General features: G+C 37.6%; 2 protein-coding genes across 2 annotated transcripts; both read right to left on the bottom strand.

Annotated features, from left to right (window-relative positions):
- Positions 1-2,432: 2,432 nt before the first annotated feature.
- LOC133517588 (protein Wnt-4) lies at positions 2,433-4,875 on the bottom strand. The gene is made up of 2 exons (XM_061850916.1): positions 4,049-4,875; positions 2,433-3,845 (listed from the first exon to the last, which is right to left on the bottom strand). Exons 1-2 carry the CDS (start codon positions 4,117-4,119, stop codon positions 2,894-2,896), a joined length of 1,023 nt encoding a protein of 340 aa, XP_061706900.1. The 5' UTR covers positions 4,120-4,875; the 3' UTR covers positions 2,433-2,893.
- Positions 4,876-16,966: 12,091 nt separating this feature from the next.
- LOC133517587 (uncharacterized) lies at positions 16,967-19,889 on the bottom strand. The gene is made up of 2 exons (XM_061850915.1): positions 19,565-19,889; positions 16,967-19,126 (listed from the first exon to the last, which is right to left on the bottom strand). The coding sequence occupies exon 2, from the start codon at positions 18,434-18,436 to the stop codon at positions 17,075-17,077; it is 1,362 nt and encodes a 453-aa protein (XP_061706899.1). The 5' UTR covers positions 18,437-19,126; positions 19,565-19,889; the 3' UTR covers positions 16,967-17,074.
- Between the last annotated feature and the right edge of the window lie 4,014 nt (positions 19,890-23,903).

Genomic DNA, 23,903 nt, shown 5'->3' with positions numbered 1-23,903 from the left:
TAGTTGCAATTACCAGACCCACGGCAAAAAAGTATGTTTATGCGAAATTGGTCGTAGTTACAAGGATATATGTGTCACAATCCTATGAAGATTCTCTTAGACACATAGACAATACACATAGAAAAATGTGGAGATAAAACGATTAGTTGCAATTACTGGTCAGGAGGGGTAATTGCAACTATTGCTGCCTTTGTCAGAACTATTGGCAATAGCTCTTTATTCTTCAGAGTTTTTCTTTGTTATGACAGTAGAATAAAATCTACATAAAATTTGACTTATGCATAATTTTACAGAAAAACATATTTCCCTATATATATATAGAATTATCAGATGATGAAGTTATGACTTCAATATTTTTAGTTGCAATTACAAGACCCCACCTTACTTTCTTTTTTTTTGCTTTTTTTGTGTTTTTTATTATTATTTCACATTCATCAAAAGGGGGACAAAAATTTGACTATTTTTGTTCCCCTTTTGATAACTCCACAGTAATAAACAAGAAAGAAAAAAGCGTAATGGCGTGCATCGTAGCGCCAATATAACCAAATTTTTGTTCCCCTTCAATACCCCACGCACTGAATAACCTATCACATTAGGACATGAAACAATCATCATTATCATCATCCTATTTTTATTATTATTTCATTGCAATTTTGAGAAAAGCACTATACAAATCTTGGCGAGAAACGGGGTTGCCGGCGACGTATCCCTTTGCGACCTCGCTCGGCCATCTATGGCACTTGGCCTGCAACCCTTCGTTTCCCGGCCTCTATAGTAATGTACTATTTTGCGATTTCGGTATTAGTCATGTCATAGGATAAATTAAATATATTTAGTACGACCGACGTCCCAGAGGCATAACAAAATTACCCTGTGTAGTAGGTTTACATAAGTCCCTAGATAAGTACTTGAGACTAAACATATATTTGAACTGAAGCAGTGTTTGTCAGTCTGTGAATCAGTTTTCTCAGGGTTGACGTTGGTAAACAAAGTGAGTCAAGTTTTAGAGTAGGTATGCCCCTTTACCAAATCAACTTTTTTTATTTAGGTATCTTTAGTGTACTTCGTCTTCTATCGACTAAGTTTGTGCAACTAAGGTTCGAGTATAAACTAAAAAACCTTTAATACTTAAATAAACGAAAAACAACTTCAACACTGATAAAATAAAATGACGCAATTGGATCCGGAATCCAAACGAACTTAATAAAAAATGTATCATTCGAAATTATAATTTAAAAGTCAATTCTACCAGATAACATAAGAAAAGTACTCAATTCAATCCTTGCATCTGATTAATTTGCCCCACATGCGGATAAAATGCAACTTTTACATTCGTTTTTGAACAATTAAGAGGGCCCTTTACCAGTTGGTGTAGTGAAAATATAGTTACAGCTGTTTTAATAAAATCAGTGGCAAGTAATTAGCAATGCAGATGGACTTGGGGTCGTTTGCAATGCAGAATGCAGGTGCTAAGAGAAAATATAACAACTAAAGGGCTTAAACTTCCGTATAATGACTTGAAACAGTCCCCGTTTGTAGAGTTCTGACAAAACGGACACAGATAAAGTGCCAAAAATATGTATACATTACCGTATTACCGCACATTATGGTACATATTTTTGGCACACCGACAACGATTTTTTGACAAAGTCAAAATTTTCTGAAATAAGCGCTCCGAAAGCTCCCCCTCTTAACTTTTGAAGCATGGGTCCAAAAAATAAATAAAAGCAGAATAAATACTTTCAAGGAAAACTATAGCGAACATGATCGGTCTATCCGTTTTTGAGTAATTGCGAAAAATCTTCTCTTCTTAGTAAAAAGCCGTACAATACAAAGCGTTGCGAAGGTAATCCCTTATGCTTCTATTAGTTGTAATGTACGAACACGATACTTGCTAATAGCTCCCAGCCTATTCTGACAGAATGGTAACTACGGAACCATAAACTGAGCATACCGGATATGCTCTAGGCCGACTTTTTCTATTAATGTTTACTGTTCTAGAAAGGTTTATGTTAATTTACTGATTTCTTGATTTTATGAAGCCCAACGTCTATGCATCATGTTCCAGCAAATGAATTTGTCAGTATTACCGTAACTGAGGATATTACGGAGTTCCGTTTCCTGGTAAAACTTTAAAAATAAACACGTTTTGTAAGTTTATTCATACAGGTATTATTATGAAAGTTTAGAAATACAGATACCTACTGACAAATGACGCCTTACAGAAAATATTTAAACCTACTACGTACTATCACAGCTTATCACCCGGCACTCCCAGAACCTTGCAGGCTTTATCACAACTAGTCTTTCCTTATACGACCTATGGCTTACTCATCAGCCACTAAACTATCCATTTTAAAAGCATACAATCAGGGGACCGATTGTTTAAATTTCGAACGCTCGATTCACTCAAAAATCTGTGGAAATCGGCAAAAAATAGGAGCAATAGAAATTCGGAATCGAGTGGTATTTCTTGATAACTCTTTTTCAATTCTATTAGTAGAATTTAAAACTAGTAGATGAGATATTATTGAACGAAATCGAGCAGTACAAATTCAAAAATCGCCCCCCTGAACTCTAAATTTGTTGAGACGTTTGTTGAGCTTATAATAAATATGATAAATCTAGGTTTTAAATATACTAAATATAGATAGGTAAGTACATCTACAGTTTGTAAGATATTGGATTCGTTCTAGTAAACTAAAAAGTTTTAATTATAAAACACAACGTGATCAATAAAGTAAAAGATTTACACAAAACCATAAATAAATAATTAATAAAAAGAGAAGCTCCACACGTATCGTATATTCATTTCATTTTGACTTCAATGGAGCATTGTCATTACTTTCTATTAAATGCAAATTCTCACCATAAGAATATCAGACATTGCACTCTATTTACACGTATAAACGTCCACGTCCTTGACACAAGTATCACACTTGACAATGCAGCAATTCACCATCTTGCACCTGCACCTAGAGCTCACCGGCTTCTTGGTCGTCAAGTACCCCCGCGCGCAACACAATGTCGCGCAATTGTCGCGATCCCGACACACCCTACCCCTCGTGCTCACACATAAATTAGGCGTCTTTTGAAGATACACCAAGTTGTTCTTATCAATATTCATTTTACGTCTTATTTTAGGCGCTATAGCTCTCTTTGTCGTGTAGTTAAGCAACTTCTTCTTCACGGCGTGGTGATAATGCTTTTTAAGAACGCCCATAGCGGAGTTAAAAGGCCCTAACCTCTTCCAGCAGGTTTTAGTGGTACAGGATCCGGAAAAGCCATGGCACTTGCAGACTTCTTTCATTTGCTCTCCGATGGAGTTGATACCTATAACGACATCTTGTTTGAGGATCTCAGCGATTTGATCAGTGCCCGCGTGTTTGAAGTCCAGAAAGTTCCTTGAGATCCGTTTTCCGTACTTGAAATCGTCACCGCAACCGTTTCTTTTCCATTCTGAGGAGTTTTTCCGAAAATTTCCTTGGCAGGAACACCTTGTGAGGTCTCCAGAAGCACATCCTCTTGCTACTGCATGAGTTATAGAAGCTGCAGTGAGGGCATGTACAAAAGCAGTTTCTCTATAAATTTTATTAAAAATACTCTTTTTTTCTTTTCTATTAAATACTAGAGAGCAGTTCCATCGATCGTAGAAGAAGGCTTCTTCACACGCATGTATGGCCTGCTCCTTTGCCTTCGTCAGAATGCTAGTTAGACTGGCTTCTCTGCTGCACATTTTCGCTTGTCGAGGCGAAGATCGTATCAACTTGCATGTTCCAGGATGTATCACTTGAGTTCTGTCTTTGAATAATGCTTCTATTGTCTTTTGTAGTACTGGTTGAGATCTGAAATATCAAACATAATTTGAACACACATGAAGATATTAGTTTTACTCAATTGTGTTGTAGGTTTTACTAAAAATCTCCTCTTTTTAATTAGCATTTTGCTAAGAATACACAAGTATAGAAACATATTTTGTAGAAATTGACTATTTTATCTTGACAATCAGACAGCGAACAAAGAACCACTTACATAATGAATAACTTACCCTTCAACAACTCTAGTAGCCATAACAGAAACCAAAAATAGTAAAACCGTAATCACACTATAACTAAACATGGTTCAAATCTACAAATCACATTGTTAACTAACAATTGTTCTTAATTATTGCAATCACATCATGTCAGTGTTGGTCTGAATGCACTTTGACAATGAAGGAAGGTAACGCCGATAGGTTATCTGGGCTAGGTGGGACCATTCTTAAAATGGTAATTGTAAACGGAGAAATCAGTGTTCATACATAAGCGGTGTGCAAATAATGCAACGGAACGTCTGCTGTGGGAAAGAGGTACCCCAGCTAATGTAATATTTTGTTGCAAAACTTAGGTGTAAGTAAATACTCAGGGACACGTGTTGATCTTGTTGAAGTCTAAAGGGTGCTACACTTAACTGCTTTTAACGGGTTCAAAAATAGGGATGTTTGATTGATTTTCAACAGAGCTTTTGCAATTAAACAAATAATTAGCCGTACTTAATGATTGTCAAACTCATAGTCGAAAAAAATACTAAACTTAAGTAACTAAGAGAAGTTTTTTGCTCCATATCCTAAAACCTAAATATTTTGTTAGGTACTGTGTGAAATATTTATTTCAGCGTGAATAGATGTATGTAAAAAGATTTGGCTTGATTCTTGTCAATAAAGGCTATTTTCTCTTTGTCAAAAAAGTATATACTCGTATGTATTTCTAGAACGAACGTTGATGAACTAGTATAAATATTTTTTATTGCTATTGGAATTTTAGGGGACAAAAAGCAATTTGTGGAGTATAAAATCCTCAAAAGTATAATCGTAACCAACACAGAATATTTCTCCCTTAATATCATTCAAACCCGTCTGCATTCCAAAATGTCATTGTAAACAACCTTAAGCTGAATCATATAAAATGTAAATTTTCTTTACTTCATCATACACTGATTTATTCATTCGCATTTCACATATGAAAATGTAAATCAACACCTAGAGGATCTCAAAGGGCGCAAACCAAAGTTGTACTAAGTATCATGGAATAAGGGGTACAATCCTTAGGCGGGGGTGACAATGGAGGGACAGGTAGCTAGTAGAATGACAATTTCCGTCTGCCTCGCGCGGGTAATTTCAGCTAGACTCGGAATATACACGTGCCTTGTCGAATTAACACCAGCGCTAGCTTAAGGTGCGCTAGCCGCTATCGATGAAAGATTAAATATAATCAACTCGTATAATCTTTTTCAAATTTTTTAGGCATATTGGGCATATTTGGACGTAAGTATACCCTGACAAAATATATTATTTGGCCTTAGGCATGTTTCGGATTTTCAGTGGTATGAATTTATTTTAATAACAAGGAGGCTGAAGACAGACGTTGAAAGTCATCGTATGTCACCGATGCGATGTAAACAAGAAGAAAAGATTTCGCAATCATAAACGATTTTACCACAAAAGTGGCAAAAAAAAGATCGTGAATAAAATATTTATAAAATTTGTATCATCTATGTACATATCATGGTGGAATAAATATTTTTCATTTTCATTTCTCAAAGTGAGTCGTTGTTGGTCTAAATGTTACGTTTCTGCTCTAGAGCACTTTACTTTCTAAGTCTTCGTTTGTTGTAAAATTTCCATTCTGATAAGTAACTCCCCATTCCATAAATAATGGTAATTAATAAATACTACTGAAGTAAAAATGCACATACTTGTATATTACTTACCTTGTATTCTAAATGAAATGTAGTGTTTAACTCGGGTGAAAGGCACCATTTCAATCTCGGACTATTGGTGCTCTCACTGCGTCGAGCGCCAAACTACCTCGACAGAAGTGGGTGCCTTTCATCCCTTGGTTACTCAACAATCTACTATTGAATACACTAAAACATTAACAGCAATAAAATGATGAAGAATTGCGTAGCATTCCAATGAACAATGATTTGCAAATATGCTATGCAACCTATAAGACCTTTTCAGCTCTCATAGACGCTACTAGTAAAATAATTAAAACATATCACAGAGATAACGAACGGAAGCCCAGCATAAATAAATTCGCGCTGTGTGTCCGTTAAGTCCGTCCGATCGCTACACGTGTCACCGAACGCAATTTGTGAACGTATATACGACCCAATTTGTGAACAGTCTGTCTGTATATAGCTCATGTCGGCGTTAAACGTTTGCCATGCTACAGGAATTCGAATCGATTACAACGCGTTTATTGCATTTGGAGTTGTAATAAACGATATAGGTAAATGTCGGCGGCCGTTCGTAAGATCAGGCAGATCGTAATGTTCCTGTGTAATGTTTTGACGGTAGAGACACATAGGTAAATAAATAAACTAAATATTATATTTGGAAAATGCTTTAAGTTAATTTAACTGGTACTTGAACGAAGTTTCCAAATGTTGTGGAAATAACTATAGTTAAATTAACATTATATTATATTAATAAATAAACATTCTTACATAAATTGACTAAGTAAGCTTGTGTTGTTGCATTGTGAAAGCTGGGTACTCAGACAACTATATATGTGTCAAAGTTTAGTCAAAGGTCCCACTTTGTCACTTGTCCCACGACGAGATTTGCTTGTAGCTTTATTCGAATAACCTGTCAAGGCGTCCTATGGCAAGCGACAAAGTGGGACTATTTTCCTGCCACGGACACATATATAATATACAAATAATTAAATACATAGAAAACATTAATGACTTAGGAACAAATATCTGTGCTCATCACACAAATAAATACCCTTACCGGGATTCGAACCCAGAACCATCGGCTTCAAAGGCAGGGTCACTACCCACTAGGCCAAAATGCTTCAGATGTCGGAAGAACAAACTGTCCAGAAATAGGAGCCCCGCGTAACGAGGCTCCGTCGACTCAGGGACCGAGACAAAGATTTTCACGTTTCACGATATGCCTAGGAATTTAGCGACCTGCCTGATCTTACGATCGACCGACATATATACGTGAGCTACGTATATTATGGCTACAGTTCCTACTCCCTGGTGTCTACTGCCCCATTATTTATAGCAAAAGTATGAATTGATATAGGTAGCTCTTAGACCTTAGGGTCTAAAATACGTGACTTTGTCTGCGTGGAATGATTGATGAAAAGTATCCTTTGTCCTTCCCTGGCCCTGAATTTATCTCTATAACAATCTGGGCTTTTTATCTAAATTGGTCCAGCGGTTTAAGCATGAAGAGGTAACAAACAGATAGACAGACAGACAGAAAGACAGAGTAATTTTTGAATTCGCAATTGAATGAGTATTGTAATGTTTCATACGGTTTTTTAAGGGCTGGGCAGAATCACTAAGTATGGAGGGACCTAGGACCAAAATTGTTAACGAGTGTTAAGACATCATTACAGACCAAAAAAAAGCATTAGCCGTCAGTGTAATTATTATCAGATATGTAGGTATCATTAAGTAACACACCGACAACTAGAGATGCACCGGATATTCTGCTACTGTCCAGTATCCGGCCGGATAGTATAAAATATGGGCCGGATAGGCCGGATACTGGATAGTAAATTTACAGTTGATTTTGGGGTACCTACACACATTGGATCTAAAAAACAATCACGGTAATAATCATAATCCAAAATTTATTACCTATTTTAAAAATCCACACGTAACACAACAAAATTATTACCTACATATGCGAGCGCACAGCGCACGTGTATTACAAATGAAGTTAACTCGTTTTGAACCTATAAATGAGTCCGCGAACATTCACTACGAAACAGGTCAAAAGTTCAAAACCAAAACCCAAAATGTTGCGCCGGCCGAATACCCGGTAACCGGCCAAACAACTATCCGTTGCATCTCTAGATGTTTTAAATTGACAATATTAATATGAACCACATCTCAATAAAATATGAACCAATAACATTTGCCGTGTGTGTCACATCTAAGGCAAAACTCAATTTTCTTGTACCCAAAATTGCCTTACCCTAGTCTAGCCTAGGGCTTAAAGCAATTTCCTTAACTGGATAAGCGCGGCCGGGCTGCCAGTGCACGGCCGTTTATTAACGACAACAACTTTAGGATTCACTATAGGCCAAGTAAACCTAGTTAACCTTTTGACCGCCAAAGTTTTATATTGAGTTGTAGCCTCTAGCAACAAGAACGATTATCGGCCCGATTCGAAGAACGATTAAGACACGTTTAAGATCTTGGAAAGATCTTTAAAAGATCGATAACTAAACGATATGCCAAAAATGACGTTTATTTCGATTCCGCTGTGATCCCAATAAGATCTATTTACGATATTTCTAACATCAAAGTGACATTGGTTGCCCTAATCGAGCTGCTTCTGTCAATTATACGCCATACAAACGATATATAAATGAGAACTTATCTAAACTAGAACTTATCGTTATCGTATCTCACTCTTCAAATCGGGCCGTATTTGTTAGGATAGGGACCGTACGCGTGGGAAGTAGGTCTGCCTCCTTGTGGCCTGAATTGGAATCATAAACTTGTACATTGAGTATTGACACTTCACCGCAGAATAAATAATAGTACTACCGTACAGAATTAGCAGTAACTATCTGAGATATCTAAATTAAATAAGTTTAAGACAGAAAATTGCATTCTTTACTTGCTCTATAAGCACATAAAGTATTTGATAACTTAGAGTACTTAGACGAATTAACTGGAATCCTGCAGTAAAAGAAAATGCTGACCAAAGCTTCTTAAAGAATACAAAGTAATTTCTCGTTAAGGTGAATTTAATTAAGTATCTTTCAGAGCTACAATTACAAACGAAGAGTAAATTCTGCTATTCATTTAAATCCTACTTGGAAAATATCGCCACAATTAGATGTATGAGATGGAGTGGACAATCAGTTATACCTATGATAAACTACAATTAAATATAACTCCTTATAAGATAAATAAAGTCCAAGAAAAAAAGTGCCTCAAAAATCAAGAAAAATGTATGCTAGAATACACTTAGGAGCAAAACTGTCCCAATAGTAGCATATTAGTAGAATGTGGAGAAGTTGATGTCGATCAAGGGGAAGGGCACATGGTTAATACATAACAGTACTCCTTGAAAAATTCAATAAATCGGCCTAACATATGATGCACTTGGCATTTACGGTTATTTTGTAATTTCGAATCGAAAAGTTGAAAAAAACACATTTTTGTTTTTTCCAATATTTCTAGTTTCTCCTATGAAAACATCCATAGGAGGAAATAAAAATATTGGAAAAAATAAAAATGTGTTTTTTTCTACTTATCGATTCGAAATTACAAAATAACCGTAAATGCCAAGTACATCATATCATATGTTAGGCGGATTTATAGAAAATTTTAAGGAGTACTGTTATGTATTAATACTATTAATCATATGCCCCTCCCCTTGATCGACATCAAATTCTCCACGTTCTATTAATATGCTACTATTGGGACAGTTTTGCTCCTAAGTGTAGATGGCGATGTACGGTCGAGGAAATTGATTCTTTAGCAATTTGCGGTTCAAGTAAATTTGGTTGTACATACTTATGCTATGAGATTTCCAGTGTAAAGTGAACCACAACCTGCTAAAGAATCAATTTCCTCGACTGTACTTTTTATTTATACTCAAGTAGATGGTTGCACCGTTTGATATATAACACATATGAAAATACATACGTGAAAGAACATGGCTCAAATAGACATATGTTCTTCTCAGAGTTTTAGTCATCGTCGATTGTCGGGGTCGATTCTCATTTGTTTATGATATAACCTTGACACGCAGCGGCTCGCAGTGTACTTCTCGCGAACGAATAAGCAGTCGTATCATACCAATATTATATAATCATAACATAATATAATACACTTTAGAATAATGGGAGGTCAAGCCAAGATGGCAATCGTTCATAGAAAACGTCAATCGAAACTGAAACAATGTATGGAATCAAACTAAATTTACGGATTACACTCACGTGTTTTTAGTCACTCGCGCGACATGCTTAAGTAGTTTAATGTTAGTATGTCTCACGACAGTTTCAATTCGAAGTTATGTATGGAAATAGTCACATGACTTTACGAAACATCTGTCATCCCGATACATGATTTCTTTTCTTTGACATTGGTCAATGTACGATTGTCATCTTCGCTAGCCCCCTTTACCTACTTTGTTAAGTAGTGAAAATGCTGTAATGTTTTCGTGAGAATCGCCCAGTCGTGATCGTATCAACCCCTAGACTTGTTGCTAGGTTAGGTCATTGCACCCTGGCCCGCCGCCAAGTCGGCTAAGCTCGCTCTGAGAGACGCATCTCGGTCACCCTGGATTGGTCGTCAAAGGGATATCTTTTTATCTTCTTAATTGTAGAAAAGTATTACAGTAACTGTACAAATACTTAACTAAATTAATAACTAGCTTAATTCTAAGATGGACCTTTGAGGTATTGTACCAAGGATGCTGTAGAAATAGATGGAATAGGTACAGCCAATTGAAACATGATGTATAATTGTATTAGCCAACGGCTTTATAGCTGTTTGTGAAAGTTAAAAACTTTCAACGCCAGTTTCGTTCAAAACAGTTCCTTGAAATCTGAAACATATTCTTCGAATATTTATGCATGGCTATGGTTTGCATGTATTTTAAATTGATACGAATACGTGAATTGATTGAATGATTGACATGAATACGTAACTGTGCCATTTTTTTTGTCAGATTTTGATAAAAATTGGTAGTTTTGAAAAGCTCCTTATTCTTGTCAGAATATACGCGAAATCCAAATTTGGAAACAAAAATAAATGTGTTGGTCATAACTATTCCAAATTTCAAATCGATAGCTTAAGTAATTCTTGAGATATTTAGCAATATGACAGACGGACGGACGAACTGGCGGGCAGAGTCGCACCATAAGGGTTCGTTTTGTACCTTTTTGGTACGGAACCCTAATTAATAGGTTAAAATGTTCCACGTTAAAATGCTCGCACTGTAGAAATAAGGGGTTGTAATCAGGTCACAAAACGTTAATAAAGGTGACATTGTGATATAAATATTTCTCTTATATTACAGATATGCTCGGCCCGATTCAAAGAATGATTAAGACACGTTTAAGATCTTGGAAAGATCGATAACTAAACGACATATCAAAATTGACGTTCATTTCTATTCCGCTGTGATCCCAATAAGATCTATCTACGATATTTCTAACGTCAAAGTGACATTGGTTGCCCGAATCGAGCTGCTTATGTCAATTATACAACATACAGACGATATCTAAATGAGAACTTATCTAAACCAGAACTTATCGTTATCGTATCGCATTCTTTGAATCGGGCCGGCTGACTACGATACTCGCTCAATAAAACCAATTAGCCCTGGCATTTAAATAAGTAACAACCCTTTCAAGTTTATATAAAAATAATACTTTATGACAGGTACTCCGTTTGTTGGCAGAGTAAATAAACCATCCATAGAATGTTCTATGAACATTATATAATATATAGACTCAACGCCAAAAATGTGAGGCATCTGAGGGCCTACCACGAACATCGAAGTTCGCGAATAGCGGGCATCTTTCTTTATCACTCTAATTACGTCTTAATTGGAGTAAAAGAGAAAGTTGCCCGCAATTTTCGAACGTCGGTGATCGCGGTAGCCCCTCTGGTAACTAATATAACCATGTACCTATTGACGTCACTTCTGTGCTACGCGAGAGCTACGCCGTAGCACCTGTTTAGCAAATTACCAAAATAAATGCATTAAATCTACCGTTCCTGAAAGTGATTTAGGCGGAGTAGATCACTTTCCGGGAGGTCACTTTCTCTCTGTCATATTGCTAATTAGGCCACGTTCCGAGGCCTAATTAGCAATATGACGTCATATATTATTCTGAGTACGCCACTTTCTGAAGACGTCACTTTCACGAAGCTTAAAAAAGGTACGAACTCAGAAAGTGACGACATCAGAAAGTGACGTCCTGAGAATGTGACGTCTTGAGAACGTGAACTAACTCGAAAGTAACCTAAAAAAGTGACCTAGTTACTCCGTCTAAATCTATTTTAAAAGCAGACTACTTATACAAATAAACAATATGCTGAAATTGGATTGAAACCATAAACATTGGTTGCAGGTTTACATTAAGTACCTTACTCCATATTCATTCACTCGTTTTGTAACCAAATATGCAAGAATATAATAGTAATTACATTCTTGCATATTTGGTTTCGATATCATTTCGTTATTATTCGCCCAATGCGTCTCGCTCACGCCAATACATGTACGAACAAGTACGAGCGAAATGCACGCGCAAATGATAGCAAGTAGACATCATTTGAATATCGGAAAGTTCAAATGATAACAAGTAAGACATCATTTGAATATCGGAAAGATCAAATGATAACAAGTAGACATCATTTGAATATCGGAGAGTTCAAATGATTACAAGTAGACATCGTTTGAATATCGGAGAGTTCAAATGATTACAAGTAGACATCATTTGAATATCGGAAAGTTCAAATGATAACAAGTAGACATCATTTGAATATCGGAGAGTTCAAATGATAACAAGTAGCCATCATTTGAATATCGGAGATTTCAAATTCCCACCTAAACTTATAACAACGTCAAGAGCGGCCTCATCATCAAATCACACTTTTATTTGGTGTAGCGTTTGGTCTCAGATACGTTATAAGGAATATCTGTTTAACTATGAAAAATGCTTTAGCCTAGTGCTTTATTTCGTTGTGGGAAATAATTGGAGTAAATTGTAAATATAGGTACAATACAAATTTAAACTAATTAATGTAGCGTTAGGTGTCTAGGGCAGAGGTGAGCAATAAGGCCTTGGCTACAAATTGTACAGCAGTGGTTTATTGGGCTTAAATCACGTGGGTCGTTGTCCTACTGTGGTGGTGGCACTTGGATCGGTGTGTAGCTGGGCGTTACTGTCCTGGTGTTCCTGGCGTAGTGGCAACCTGGCGTTAGCGCCGGGCAGCAGAGAAGGGCAGGCGTGGACGTTGGGTTAGCCCGTAGGGTAGACCCTGGAATTTCATTCCACTGTGTTAAGGCTCTGCATTAAAATTAGCTCCATGGATCGTCCCGCCTTATTTATAATGCTCATGTCCTGACAGCATACGAGATTCTGGTGGTTATTTAATTTAAGATCAGTTTGTCTGTGGCGGTCGATACATGGAGATTCAGAACGGAGATAAACAGGGCTTAGGAAACAAGCGCAAGGTTGCAATCGGCAAAGTGCTATAGTATGGAAGCTAAAACATTCATATTTACTTAATAAATACCTTACGCAAGAGAGTACGTATTGAATTCACACAGGCTAAGAATATTATCTATATCCATGGTACACAAAATCAAAGTCCGCCGTTTTGGCGTAGCGTAAAGCATTAGGCTGTATGATAAAGTAATAGCTACGGAACAAAGACAAACTTAAAACTAGGAGAGCTATTTGTGTTCAAACTTACCCAAAGCGGGGGAAAACAGATACACTTGAATATATTCGAAAACTTAGGGGCACAGCACTTGTTCCCTATACGAGTATTATATTCGACATCGCGAAACAAGGCGCGGCCGTTAACGCTCGCACGAGCGACGTGCGTCCAGCGCTGCAGTCAGATGTACAATGGTGGCTGCGGCGGACCGTTACAACATGGCGCCGGCGATCGCGTAAACAAGTATCCCGGGAATGGGAAAGTCGATAATATCGACATCGATACTTATCAGTTGCTGAGACTAATATTTATTTATCATGTCGACGAGAAAAATATAATTGAGAAATAAATTAACGCTACAGATACCCCGCTCCCTAGGGAAGGATTTTTGCTCACCTCACTAAAATAAAAATAAAAATCCGATTAACTGAACTACATAATAGCTATATATTTGTTTAAAATTTAACTGGCTAAACTAAGATAAATTTGCATTATCTTGAGCGTCTTACTAGTTTAAGGTCCTTAATATGCCAAGTACCCAAATCCTTGCCGGACATATCTTGCAAATCATAGACTAGGGGGGACCTCTTACGTATTATTCTACATTCCAAGAATTTTGGTGCCAACTTCTTACTGAAATACTGGTCTTTATCGCTTTGGTAGTAGGTTTTTTTCCAAACTATGTCATTGACGTTGAATTCGGTTGGTAGACGTCTTAGGTTGTAGCGGGAGGTATTTTTATCATGAGCTTGCCAAAGACGAGTTTGCACCTCATCAAATATATTAGCCATGTGACCAATATTTTCAGCATAGATACTGCGTGGTAGAAAAATAACTTCGTTGGGCAGATCGTTATCTACGTAGTGCGAGCCGCATGTTACCAATTCACGTGCGTAAACAAGGAAGGATGGCGTATAATTAGTTACTTCGCTTCTTGAATTATTAATAGCAAAAGTAATTTTTGGTAGATTAACGTCCCAAGTCCTATGATCGTTTTCTATGAAAGTAGAAATACAGGTAATAAGGGTTCGATTATGACGCTCGACAGTATTTACTTGAGGAGTATAACGAGGAGTAAAAAAAACGTTGGGCACTTTGTACTTCTTAAAAAACGAATCTAAGTTTTTACTTATAAACTGACTTCCGTTATCTAAGAATATCGTCTGAGGTACTCCATGAACAAGAAATACTGAGTCTTCTAGATGTTTGATTACAGCCTCCGCATTCGCTCGTCGTAGTGGAAACGCGAGGCAATATTTCGTAAAACAGCACACTATTACGAGCAGAAATGTGTTCTGTTTTCTACTTGAAGGAAGAGGACCAATAAAATCAATTGATAACATTTGGAAGGGTCGTGAGCATTGTTTAGGTCTGCCCATCAACCCTAACGTAGTATGATTCGGTAGCTTATGTGCTAGGCAGACAGAACAACTAGAAACAATCCTAACTACGTCAGAATGCATACTCGGCCAGAAATACCGCAGAGCCAAACGGTGGTAAGTCTTATGAATGCCCAAGTGACCAGCAGTTGGAGTTGCATGGTTATCTATGATGATTTGCTCACGCAACTCGCGAGGAACCACTTCCTTCCAAGCGAATTCTGACGTTAGTGCACACTTATTCTTAGAAAGCCTGTAAAGGACATTTTTAGTGATAGTGAAGTTAGGAAGACTGGAGGGAGAAGTGCGACAAGTATTATATTTATTTATGTACCACGGATCAGCCGTACGCGAGATAGAATCGGTAGTTGTAATGGAAGCTATGGGTAGAGCGCGAGAGAGGGCGTCAGGTATAACATTATCCACGCCCCGACGGTGTTTTATATTAAAGTTAAAGGTGGACAATCGTATACCCCAACGTGCCAATCTACCGGTGGGATTGTTGAGTGAAAGAAACCATTTTAAGGCCGCATGATCTGTGTACACTGTAAAGGTCTGACCGTTGTCCAAATAGCAACGCCAGTGCTCCAAAGCGATTAAGACGGCCAAGGTTTCCCTTTCCGTAATGCTATAGTTACGCTCTGGACCCGTTAAAGACTTACTCATGTATGCTATGGGATGTTCTTGGCCGTTAATCGTCTGACATAACATAGCACCGACGCCGTAATTACTCGCGTCACTATGAACCGCAAAAGGAAGGTCGTAACGAGGGCAAGCCAATACTGGACAAGAAGTAAGTTTGTTTTTAAGCTCCTCGAAAGCATCGTTAGCTTCTTTAGTCCAAACAAAGGGGGGTCCACCCTTTTTACCTGAGGTTAAGTTGTTTAAGGGACCAGCGATAGTACTGAAATTCGGAACAAATCGTCGATACCACGAGGCGGTACCCAAGAAGCTCTTTATATCCTTCTTTGTACTGGGTGTAGGGTACTTTCGAATTGCCTCCACTTTCCCAGGATCTGTGCGTAGCCCTTCGGAGTCGACTACGTACCCAAGATATTTCAAACTTTCCCTAAAAAACTGAGTCTTCTCAAAATTAATTGTCAAGTTTGCTTGTTGAAGCTTTTCTAAGACACGTGATAATAAAGAAACATGACTTTCAAAACTGTTACTTACGCAAATAATGTCGTCTAAATAACAGAATACTCTGAGCTCAAATTCCGGACCAAATAACTTATCGACCAGCCGCTGCTGAGTAGCAGGAGCATTAGTGAGGCCGAAAGCCATTGTTTTAAAACAAAAAGTTCCCCGATTAGGCACAAAAAAGGCAGTTTTGCAACGGTCTTCTGCAGCTATAGGAATTTGCCAGAAGCTCTTAGATAAATCAATGCTCGTTAAGTATTTTGCATCTCTAAGGTTGTCTAAGATCTCCGACATATATGGAAGACTGTACGCGTCCTTAACTGTTACTGAATTAAGTTTCCGGCTGTCGAGGCAAAACCTTGGTTTTCCATTTTTTTTGTTAACTACTAGTACTGGGGATGACCACGAACTTTCACAGTCCACCTGTTCATTAATAATTCTACTCTTTTCCGGTGACATACGGTAGTAACGCTGTCTGATAGGGGACGCATTCCCTGTGTTTATGTTGTGTTGAATCATCGATGTTCGACCTAACCCCTTTTCCTCATAAGATATAGCCTTAAATTTCTTAATTATATCATCGACCATCGAGCGCTGGTTGGGATCTAGATTTTGATAGGGTGTAATGTGATTAACCTCTTTTGTGTTAATCTGTTCAGCATGAGAATTAGAAGTTGCCTCTATATTTAGAGAGGCAATGTATTTAGGACACAAGTTGAACTTTCGCCAAAAATCTAAACCCAGGATAAAGTGCGTTGTTACCACTGGAACGATGTATGCTTTAAGGATATGATTCTGTCCTTCAAAGGCCACAGGTAAATTTATATAACCAATACTCGGTAACCTGTGCCCGCCCGCTGCTTCCATGTTAGAGTTATCATCATTATGTATAGTAAATTCTGAAAAAATAGGATTATTGTGAAAACCGTTTCCAATTATAGTTACAGCGGCACCGGAATCCAGTAGTCCCGAGGTTTTTATGTCCTGTATCTTTACATCAATGAAAACTCGGTTATCATGATTCATTGTTGTTGATTGCAGAATTGAAGTTACTTTATAGACACGAAAGAAATTCTTTATAAATTTCAACCAGTCCTTCCAGTCACCAGCATCGGAGTAACTACAATTCTGCTCTATGCGTTTTTTTGTTCTTGTGTAGTGGACGATAAATGTTTCTGGCAATCAGGGCAATCATGAAACTTAACCCCTGGATGACCACAACGAAAACAGACAATAACACGTTCTGCGGTGCAGTTCCTCAAAGAATGTGTATCGACACGGCATCGCGGACAAAACTTCGTTCTGACATTGACAGCGTACACGGGTGTAGCGGCAGCAACTGCATCGACAGGGATATTACCCGCGGTATTCTGTTTATTTGCGTAGGTAGCGAAGCGAGGCTTGAATTCATAATTTTTTTGGTAGGTTTGTCTCTGTAAAAATGGTTTATTTGTAGTGTTTGTAGAAGTAGAAGCATGAGAATAGGCAAAATCCGGGGCTAGGGTCTCGGACGTTGCTTTGGGAGGTTCCCGATATTGCGCCATACGAGATTGAACATTCTCGTAATTCTTACATACGGTCTGCAACTCTCCGACGTTTTTGATTTCCGGGCAAGAAGTGAGCACGTTGGCATAGCAAGGACGTATATTATGAAGCAGTATTTGTAATTTTTCCTCTTCCGGTAGAGGTTTGTCAAGTTGCGAAAACATGCCCGACATAATAGAAAGGTAGACTGTAATATTTTCTCGCGGGCCCTGTGTACGTGCCCTAATTTCGTCACGAAAACGATAGTCGTAATTCGGAGTGCTGAAGGCTTCCTTAAGCCTAACACAGAGGTCCTCCCATGAATCAACATTATCTCTTATACTGCGGAACCAATGTAAGGCATCATCGGTAAATATCTCGGTTGCGTAAGATAGAACTTTGCCAGACGATAGCGACCTGGCTTTAATAAAATCAGACGCACTACGAATAAAAGATCGTACACACGTCTTTCCATTAAATTTAAGCTTTGATAGCTCGGAGGTCAATCCACGTTCGCAATTTACAGTAATATGACCCGGAACATCGTCAGAACCTGAACCTGAAACCACTGTATCAAACTTTTTTAAAGCTGATTTGTACGTTTGGTACAGTTTAAAGCATTCATTGCACGCTGATAATGCGTCCGGTTGTAGTGAGCAATCAATCCGGTTTAAGCGGTGGAAAATGTGATTCATGGTATTCCTTGTTCGAGCTAACAGATTTTTATCAAAATTATCATTTAGTGATTTGATATTTTTAGCAATCTTAGACAAGCTTTCCTCTACTGCCGCTGTGTCTATCGTTGGATCAAATGGCGATAGCAAAATATCCTCGGAAGGATAAAGCCGCACAAGTTTCGTAATTTGCTTGCGTAAATCTAACACATTATCAGCCGGGGTTTCCCCTCTAATCTCTACTTCATACGCGAGCTCTGTCTTTTGTAGTGACATGAACTTTATTTCGGATGCCATGCTTGTATGTTTATTTTTCACAATGTTTGGGTAAATTTGTACACTTAACAATAAGGTTATTCTAAACTACTCCGCTCTGTTACAAAGAATAGTGAAAGTGAAAGTAGTGACTTGTTTTTATTGTTGAAAGGTAAGATAGAAAAGAAGTAGTAAAGTAAGTTGTAGAGAACCGAAAGATGAGAAAAGTAAGAAAAATGAAGATGTAAGGAGATTTATAAGAAAAGCTAATTACGGAAAGGCAAAACAAAAAGGGACAACTAGTGTCTAAAGTGTCGTTACAAAGTATCGGTTTTATCGATATCGATAAGTACCGTGTCCACTCTCTAGACCCCACTTGTTAAGCACAAATAATTAAAAACAAGACTTCACAAAACAACACGCACACAAAACAAACTACTCAACGATCCAAAATACCACAGAAACCACCTAGATACCAGGTTGAAGGCGCCACTTGTAGCGTTAGGTGTCTAGGGCAGAGGTGAGCAATAAGGCCTTGGCTACAAATTGTACAGCAGTGGTTTATTGGGCTTAAATCACGTGGGTCGTTGTCCTACTGTGGTGGTGGCACTTGGATCGGTGTGTAGCTGGGCGTTACTGTCCTGGTGTTCCTGGCGTAGTGGCAACCTGGCGTTAGCGCCGGGCAGCAGAGAAGGGCAGGCGTGGACGTTGGGTTAGCCCGTAGGGTAGACCCTGGAATTTCATTCCACTGTGTTAAGGCTCTGCATTAAAATTAGCTCCATGGATCGTCCCGCCTTATTTATAATGCTCATGTCCTGACAGCATACGAGATTCTGGTGGTTATTTAATTTAAGATCAGTTTGTCTGTGGCGGTCGATACATGGAGATTCAGAACGGAGATAAACAGGGCTTAGGAAACAAGCGCAAGGTTGCAATCGGCAAAGTGCTATAGTATGGAAGCTAAAACATTCATATTTACTTAATAAATACCTTACGCAAGAGAGTACGTATTGAATTCACACAGGCTAAGAATATTATCTATATCCATGGTACACAAAATCAAAGTCCGCCGTTTTGGCGTAGCGTAAAGCATTAGGCTGTATGATAAAGTAATAGCTACGGAACAAAGACAAACTTAAAACTAGGAGAGCTATTTGTGTTCAAACTTACCCAAAGCGGGGGAAAACAGATACACTTGAATATATTCGAAAACTTAGGGGCACAGCACTTGTTCCCTATACGAGTATTATATTCGACATCGCGAAACAAGGCGCGGCCGTTAACGCTCGCACGAGCGACGTGCGTCCAGCGCTGCAGTCAGATGTACAATGGTGGCTGCGGCGGACCGTTACAACATGGCGCCGGCGATCGCGTAAACAAGTATCCCGGGAATGGGAAAGTCGATAATATCGACATCGATACTTATCAGTTGCTGAGACTAATATTTATTTATCATGTCGACGAGAAAAATATAATTGAGAAATAAATTAACGCTACATTAAAAACTAAAAATCTATATCTAACGGCCCGATTCGAAGAATGAGATACGATAACGATAAGTTCTGGTTTAGGTAAGTTCTCATTTAGATATCGTTTGTATGTCATATAATTGACAGAAGCCGCTCGATTCGGGCAACCAATGTCACTTTGACGTCAGAAATATCGTAGATAGTCAATTTTGACATGTCGTTTAGTTATCGAGCTTTTATAGATCTTTCCGAGATCTTAAACGTGTCTTAATCATACTTCGAATCGGGCCGTAAGGAGGGCTTCTAAGGCATAGTGTCTTAAGATACTGGCAGCATTTCCTCGCTGAATCGCAACGCTTATTCGTTCAGCGAGGAAGCTGCCAGCTCTTTTGTCCCCAGTAAGTGTCCCCATTTATTTGTGATAAGAAATAAATGATAAATACTATTCACACTGACACATTGCAAATAGGTTGTCTAGTAAAATTGCGGACAGTTTTTTTTTTACTTTTTTTTTAAAGTTGGTCCAGTCCATGGTTGCCTAGATATAATATAAAAATCGGTTAATCTAGGCAACCATGGACTGGACCAACTTTTTAATAAGGCAGCCTATTACAGTTACATTATATATAAAATAAGCTTTCATTTGATGTATCATACGATGAAATAACAAATTTAAAATATAATCCGTCTGTACGCAATATTATTAGACAACCTACTTACAATGTGTCAATGTGAATATTATCTATCATTTATTTCTTATCACAAATAAATAACACGAGGGTAGATATTCCTTATAACGTATCTTCTACTAGATACTCTGTCATACAAAAGGGATAATTTTCTCTTTTTCATTAGCTAAAATATTCTACTTCAACATCAAAACAATCATACAAATTCTTGTAAAATCTAAAATGTCTTCCGCCTTTGTTTTCCTTTGTTACTCAAAAGTAATTTGTCGTAAGCGCCCAAGAAAAGTAGTTAAATACATAAGCCGTTTATTAGAATTCAACACAACAGATATACAGTTACTTTCAAAAGAGAGTAAGTTATGTAGAGAGTTGAAATCTGATACGCTATTTTGGTTTAAACGGACTGATGCATCACATTGAAAAGGGTTTAAGTAAGTGATGGCTGTTATGTCTTTTTGGTTTGAATATGTTGAGGCCAATGCCCGTCTAGCCAGGATCGACCTGGGTTACTTTCATTCCCACTTTAAAGTGGGAGGTAAAGTTGCTTTTAGGAATTGGAGAACAATTTGTTAAGCAAAGTGGACACAATGAACTCTATTCGATTTTCGAAAAAATACACCGTCTTTTTATTGAATTCCGTTAACTCCGGGGTATGGGTAAGTACGTTTAAGAAAACTAAATGGTATAGTAAATTAAAAATATATATATATATAATTTTTTTTTAATAAAGTATGTATGCAAGGCATTACATTTAATTCAACCAAACAATTGAAAACTATGACATAAGAATGTCATTTCGAACATCAATCGTCCGAGATAGTATTTACGTTTAGGAGCAAATGTACACACTCGTACTAAACACTAATCAATATGTAAACAAGCCCTAAGGCAAGTGTATACGCTAGTAAGGGCCTTATAAGATAAAAATAGTTATTGATTATCTCCAAAATGGAGTTAATTAGAATACCGGTGTCTTTGAGAAAGTTACTTAATTTAAGCTCAAGAATGCACCCTTGAAATTAATGGAAAAAAAAAAACCACGGTGTATAGATAGAAATATATAAGTCAATACAATGACTAAGTGTGGCTTCGGGATAATGTTCATGTCAAGTGACGATATTTTGACTAAAATACCAATATCTCTGTTCTGCAATTCAATTCCGCTTGGTGCCCATGAAACGAAATGAAGTACATAGAAATACCTATCTAATCACCTAACTCTCATATCTGTAGATTGCTGACCAGGCTCCATAAAAAGTTGCCCATGGGTCCTATCACGTTATTTCAAAATATCATTTTAAAATCAGAGCTTAACGTCGATTGAATGCCGAGGGCGTAGTTCGTGTCTAGGCTCTTAAGGGGCCCACTGATTAACAGTCCGCCGGACGGTATCGGTCTGTCAGTTAGAGCAAAACGTTGACAGTTCCGAACAACCCACATGCCGGTACCGTCCGGCAGACTGTTACTCAGTGGGCCTTTAAACGCAATGACGATGAAATGTTGAAATTATAATCCTAAGCCTATACCATCAAAAAATTATGTAAACTTTGCATTATCTAAATTGTTAAAAGCTTTCTAAGGCGGCTTGGTAAGAATTCTTTACCTTTTCGTCAGTCGGCCAACAAGATACTTAATTAATCTTAGCGTTAAGCCGAAAATTAAATCATACCGTCACACAATTATGAATTTAGCCTACGTTGTGTAAATACACCAGATCACTTACCTACAAGGCCCGATTTTTATTTTATAGTCGATTTATTTTTTCATTAGTTTTGGATATTTGCCTTGGTGAAAAGCTCCTTATTTTGGGCTTCTATTCCTCGCCAAGCGCATGGCCTCGTGCAGTTTTAATTGCATAGGTGGGGTGATTTGAGCACCATCTAGTAAGGGGAGGGCCCTGAGGTCTGCTGGTGCCTTTAACTTTGCCCGTCATAATAACTTTCTCCGGGCTATCCGGGGGCAACGTGAGAGGTATGCGAAGTATACGAGAATTATGTCCGAAAAAATCATAAATAGTCCCGAATAAATGTACGTAATTTTTCGTTCACTCAGAAGGAATCCAGAGAAAGTATTTTTAGAGACATACGGTGAAATTACGATTATGTTGTATGGAATAGGGAACTCTATCTAGCCACCAAATTTTATCGAAATCTGACGAAAAAGAAACTTTGGCACCGACTTCAAATATATCAGTGGCTAGCGCATATAAAAGAGATAATATTTATTCGTTGAAGTCGGTTGTTTTTAAGTTAATCACAGAAAAGGTTTTTAGTTAGCTGTCTATCCTTTTTCTTTAATTCATAATCATTCCACAGACATACGAATTAATAGACATGGAAAGTCAAGCTTTATTTTGTTAACTTTAAGTTTTTAAGAGTATTGATCTAAAGGGAGATTCGTATTTAGATCTTCTCTGCATTCTAAATTAACTCTTAGGTATTTCCGGCAGTTAAGGATATTGGTAACACTTTTTTAATTTAATTTAATTTCGAAAATAAAGTCTGGTACATCATTTTTACAATTGGTTTTGCCAATAATAATGTTTATTTGCGAATAATGCACTCACTTTCAATTCACTTATTGCACCTTACTATCTAAACGTATAAAGAATTTTAAACATTTATCAACATCCAAGCTATCAATGCCATCATGTGGGTATATAATAGATACTAAGTTATCTATTAAGTTTATGTTTCATATTTTTATCTCAGGGTAATATTACCCTTCAATAAAAAACAAAAGCACACAGGTGAGCTAATTGCTACTATATTAAAATTGCCATTGTAATTTAGCAAATTAAAACTATTATTTCCATTATTTTGGTAGTTTTGGTAAAGAACACATCTACTGTTCTACTATGGCTATTCTAGTCGTCCAAGTAGTCGGACGAGAAATTTGATATTCATCACACTTGCTCGAAAAAGATCTTATTTCATGCAGTCAGTCTGGAGTTGCAGGCGTACATAGGCTACGGAGACTGCTTACCATCAGGCGGGCCGTATGCTTGTTTGCCACCGACGTAGTACTAAAAAAAAGGTACACTGAAGGACAAAGGCACGTATTGTTCCCGAGGGAGTTATGGATTGTGAAAAAAAAGCCATAACTGCCTCGGTAGTTTATGTAAAAAAAAATTAATTAGATTAATTTAATAGCCGTTTAAAATAATTTTAACAGAATTTTTAATCGTGGCTGAATGTCGGATAGGTCTGTGGCTTCGATGCCTAACCTGTCAAAGAATGACAATATGGCGGACGAATGTTTGAAATGTCACCGTATTTAATAATTAATTCCCTTAAAATTTAGATTTGTCTTCTCAAGTGTGATAGAAAAACATTGTGTGTATGTGTAACT

The sequence above is a fragment of the Cydia pomonella genome, chromosome 5, assembly GCF_033807575.1.
Source record: "Cydia pomonella isolate Wapato2018A chromosome 5, ilCydPomo1, whole genome shotgun sequence".
NCBI lineage: Eukaryota > Metazoa > Arthropoda > Insecta > Lepidoptera > Tortricidae > Cydia > Cydia pomonella.
Note: the sequence above shows the minus strand (reverse complement) of the source record. Positions and strands in the feature narration are given on the sequence as shown.

Bases quoted from the DNA above. Each gene is read 5' to 3' on its own strand.
- LOC133517588 (XM_061850916.1), bottom strand. From the start codon at position 4,119: ATGTTTAGTTATAGTGTGATTACGGTTTTACTATTTTTGGTTTCTGTT. The intron at 3,846-4,048 runs GTAAGTTATTCA...TTGATATTTCAG, and splicing joins GCTACTAGAGTTGTTGAAGG to ATCTCAACCAGTACTACAAA.
- LOC133517587 (XM_061850915.1), bottom strand. From the start codon at position 18,436: ATGGCATCCGAAATAAAGTTCATGTCACTACAAAAGACAGAGCTCGCG.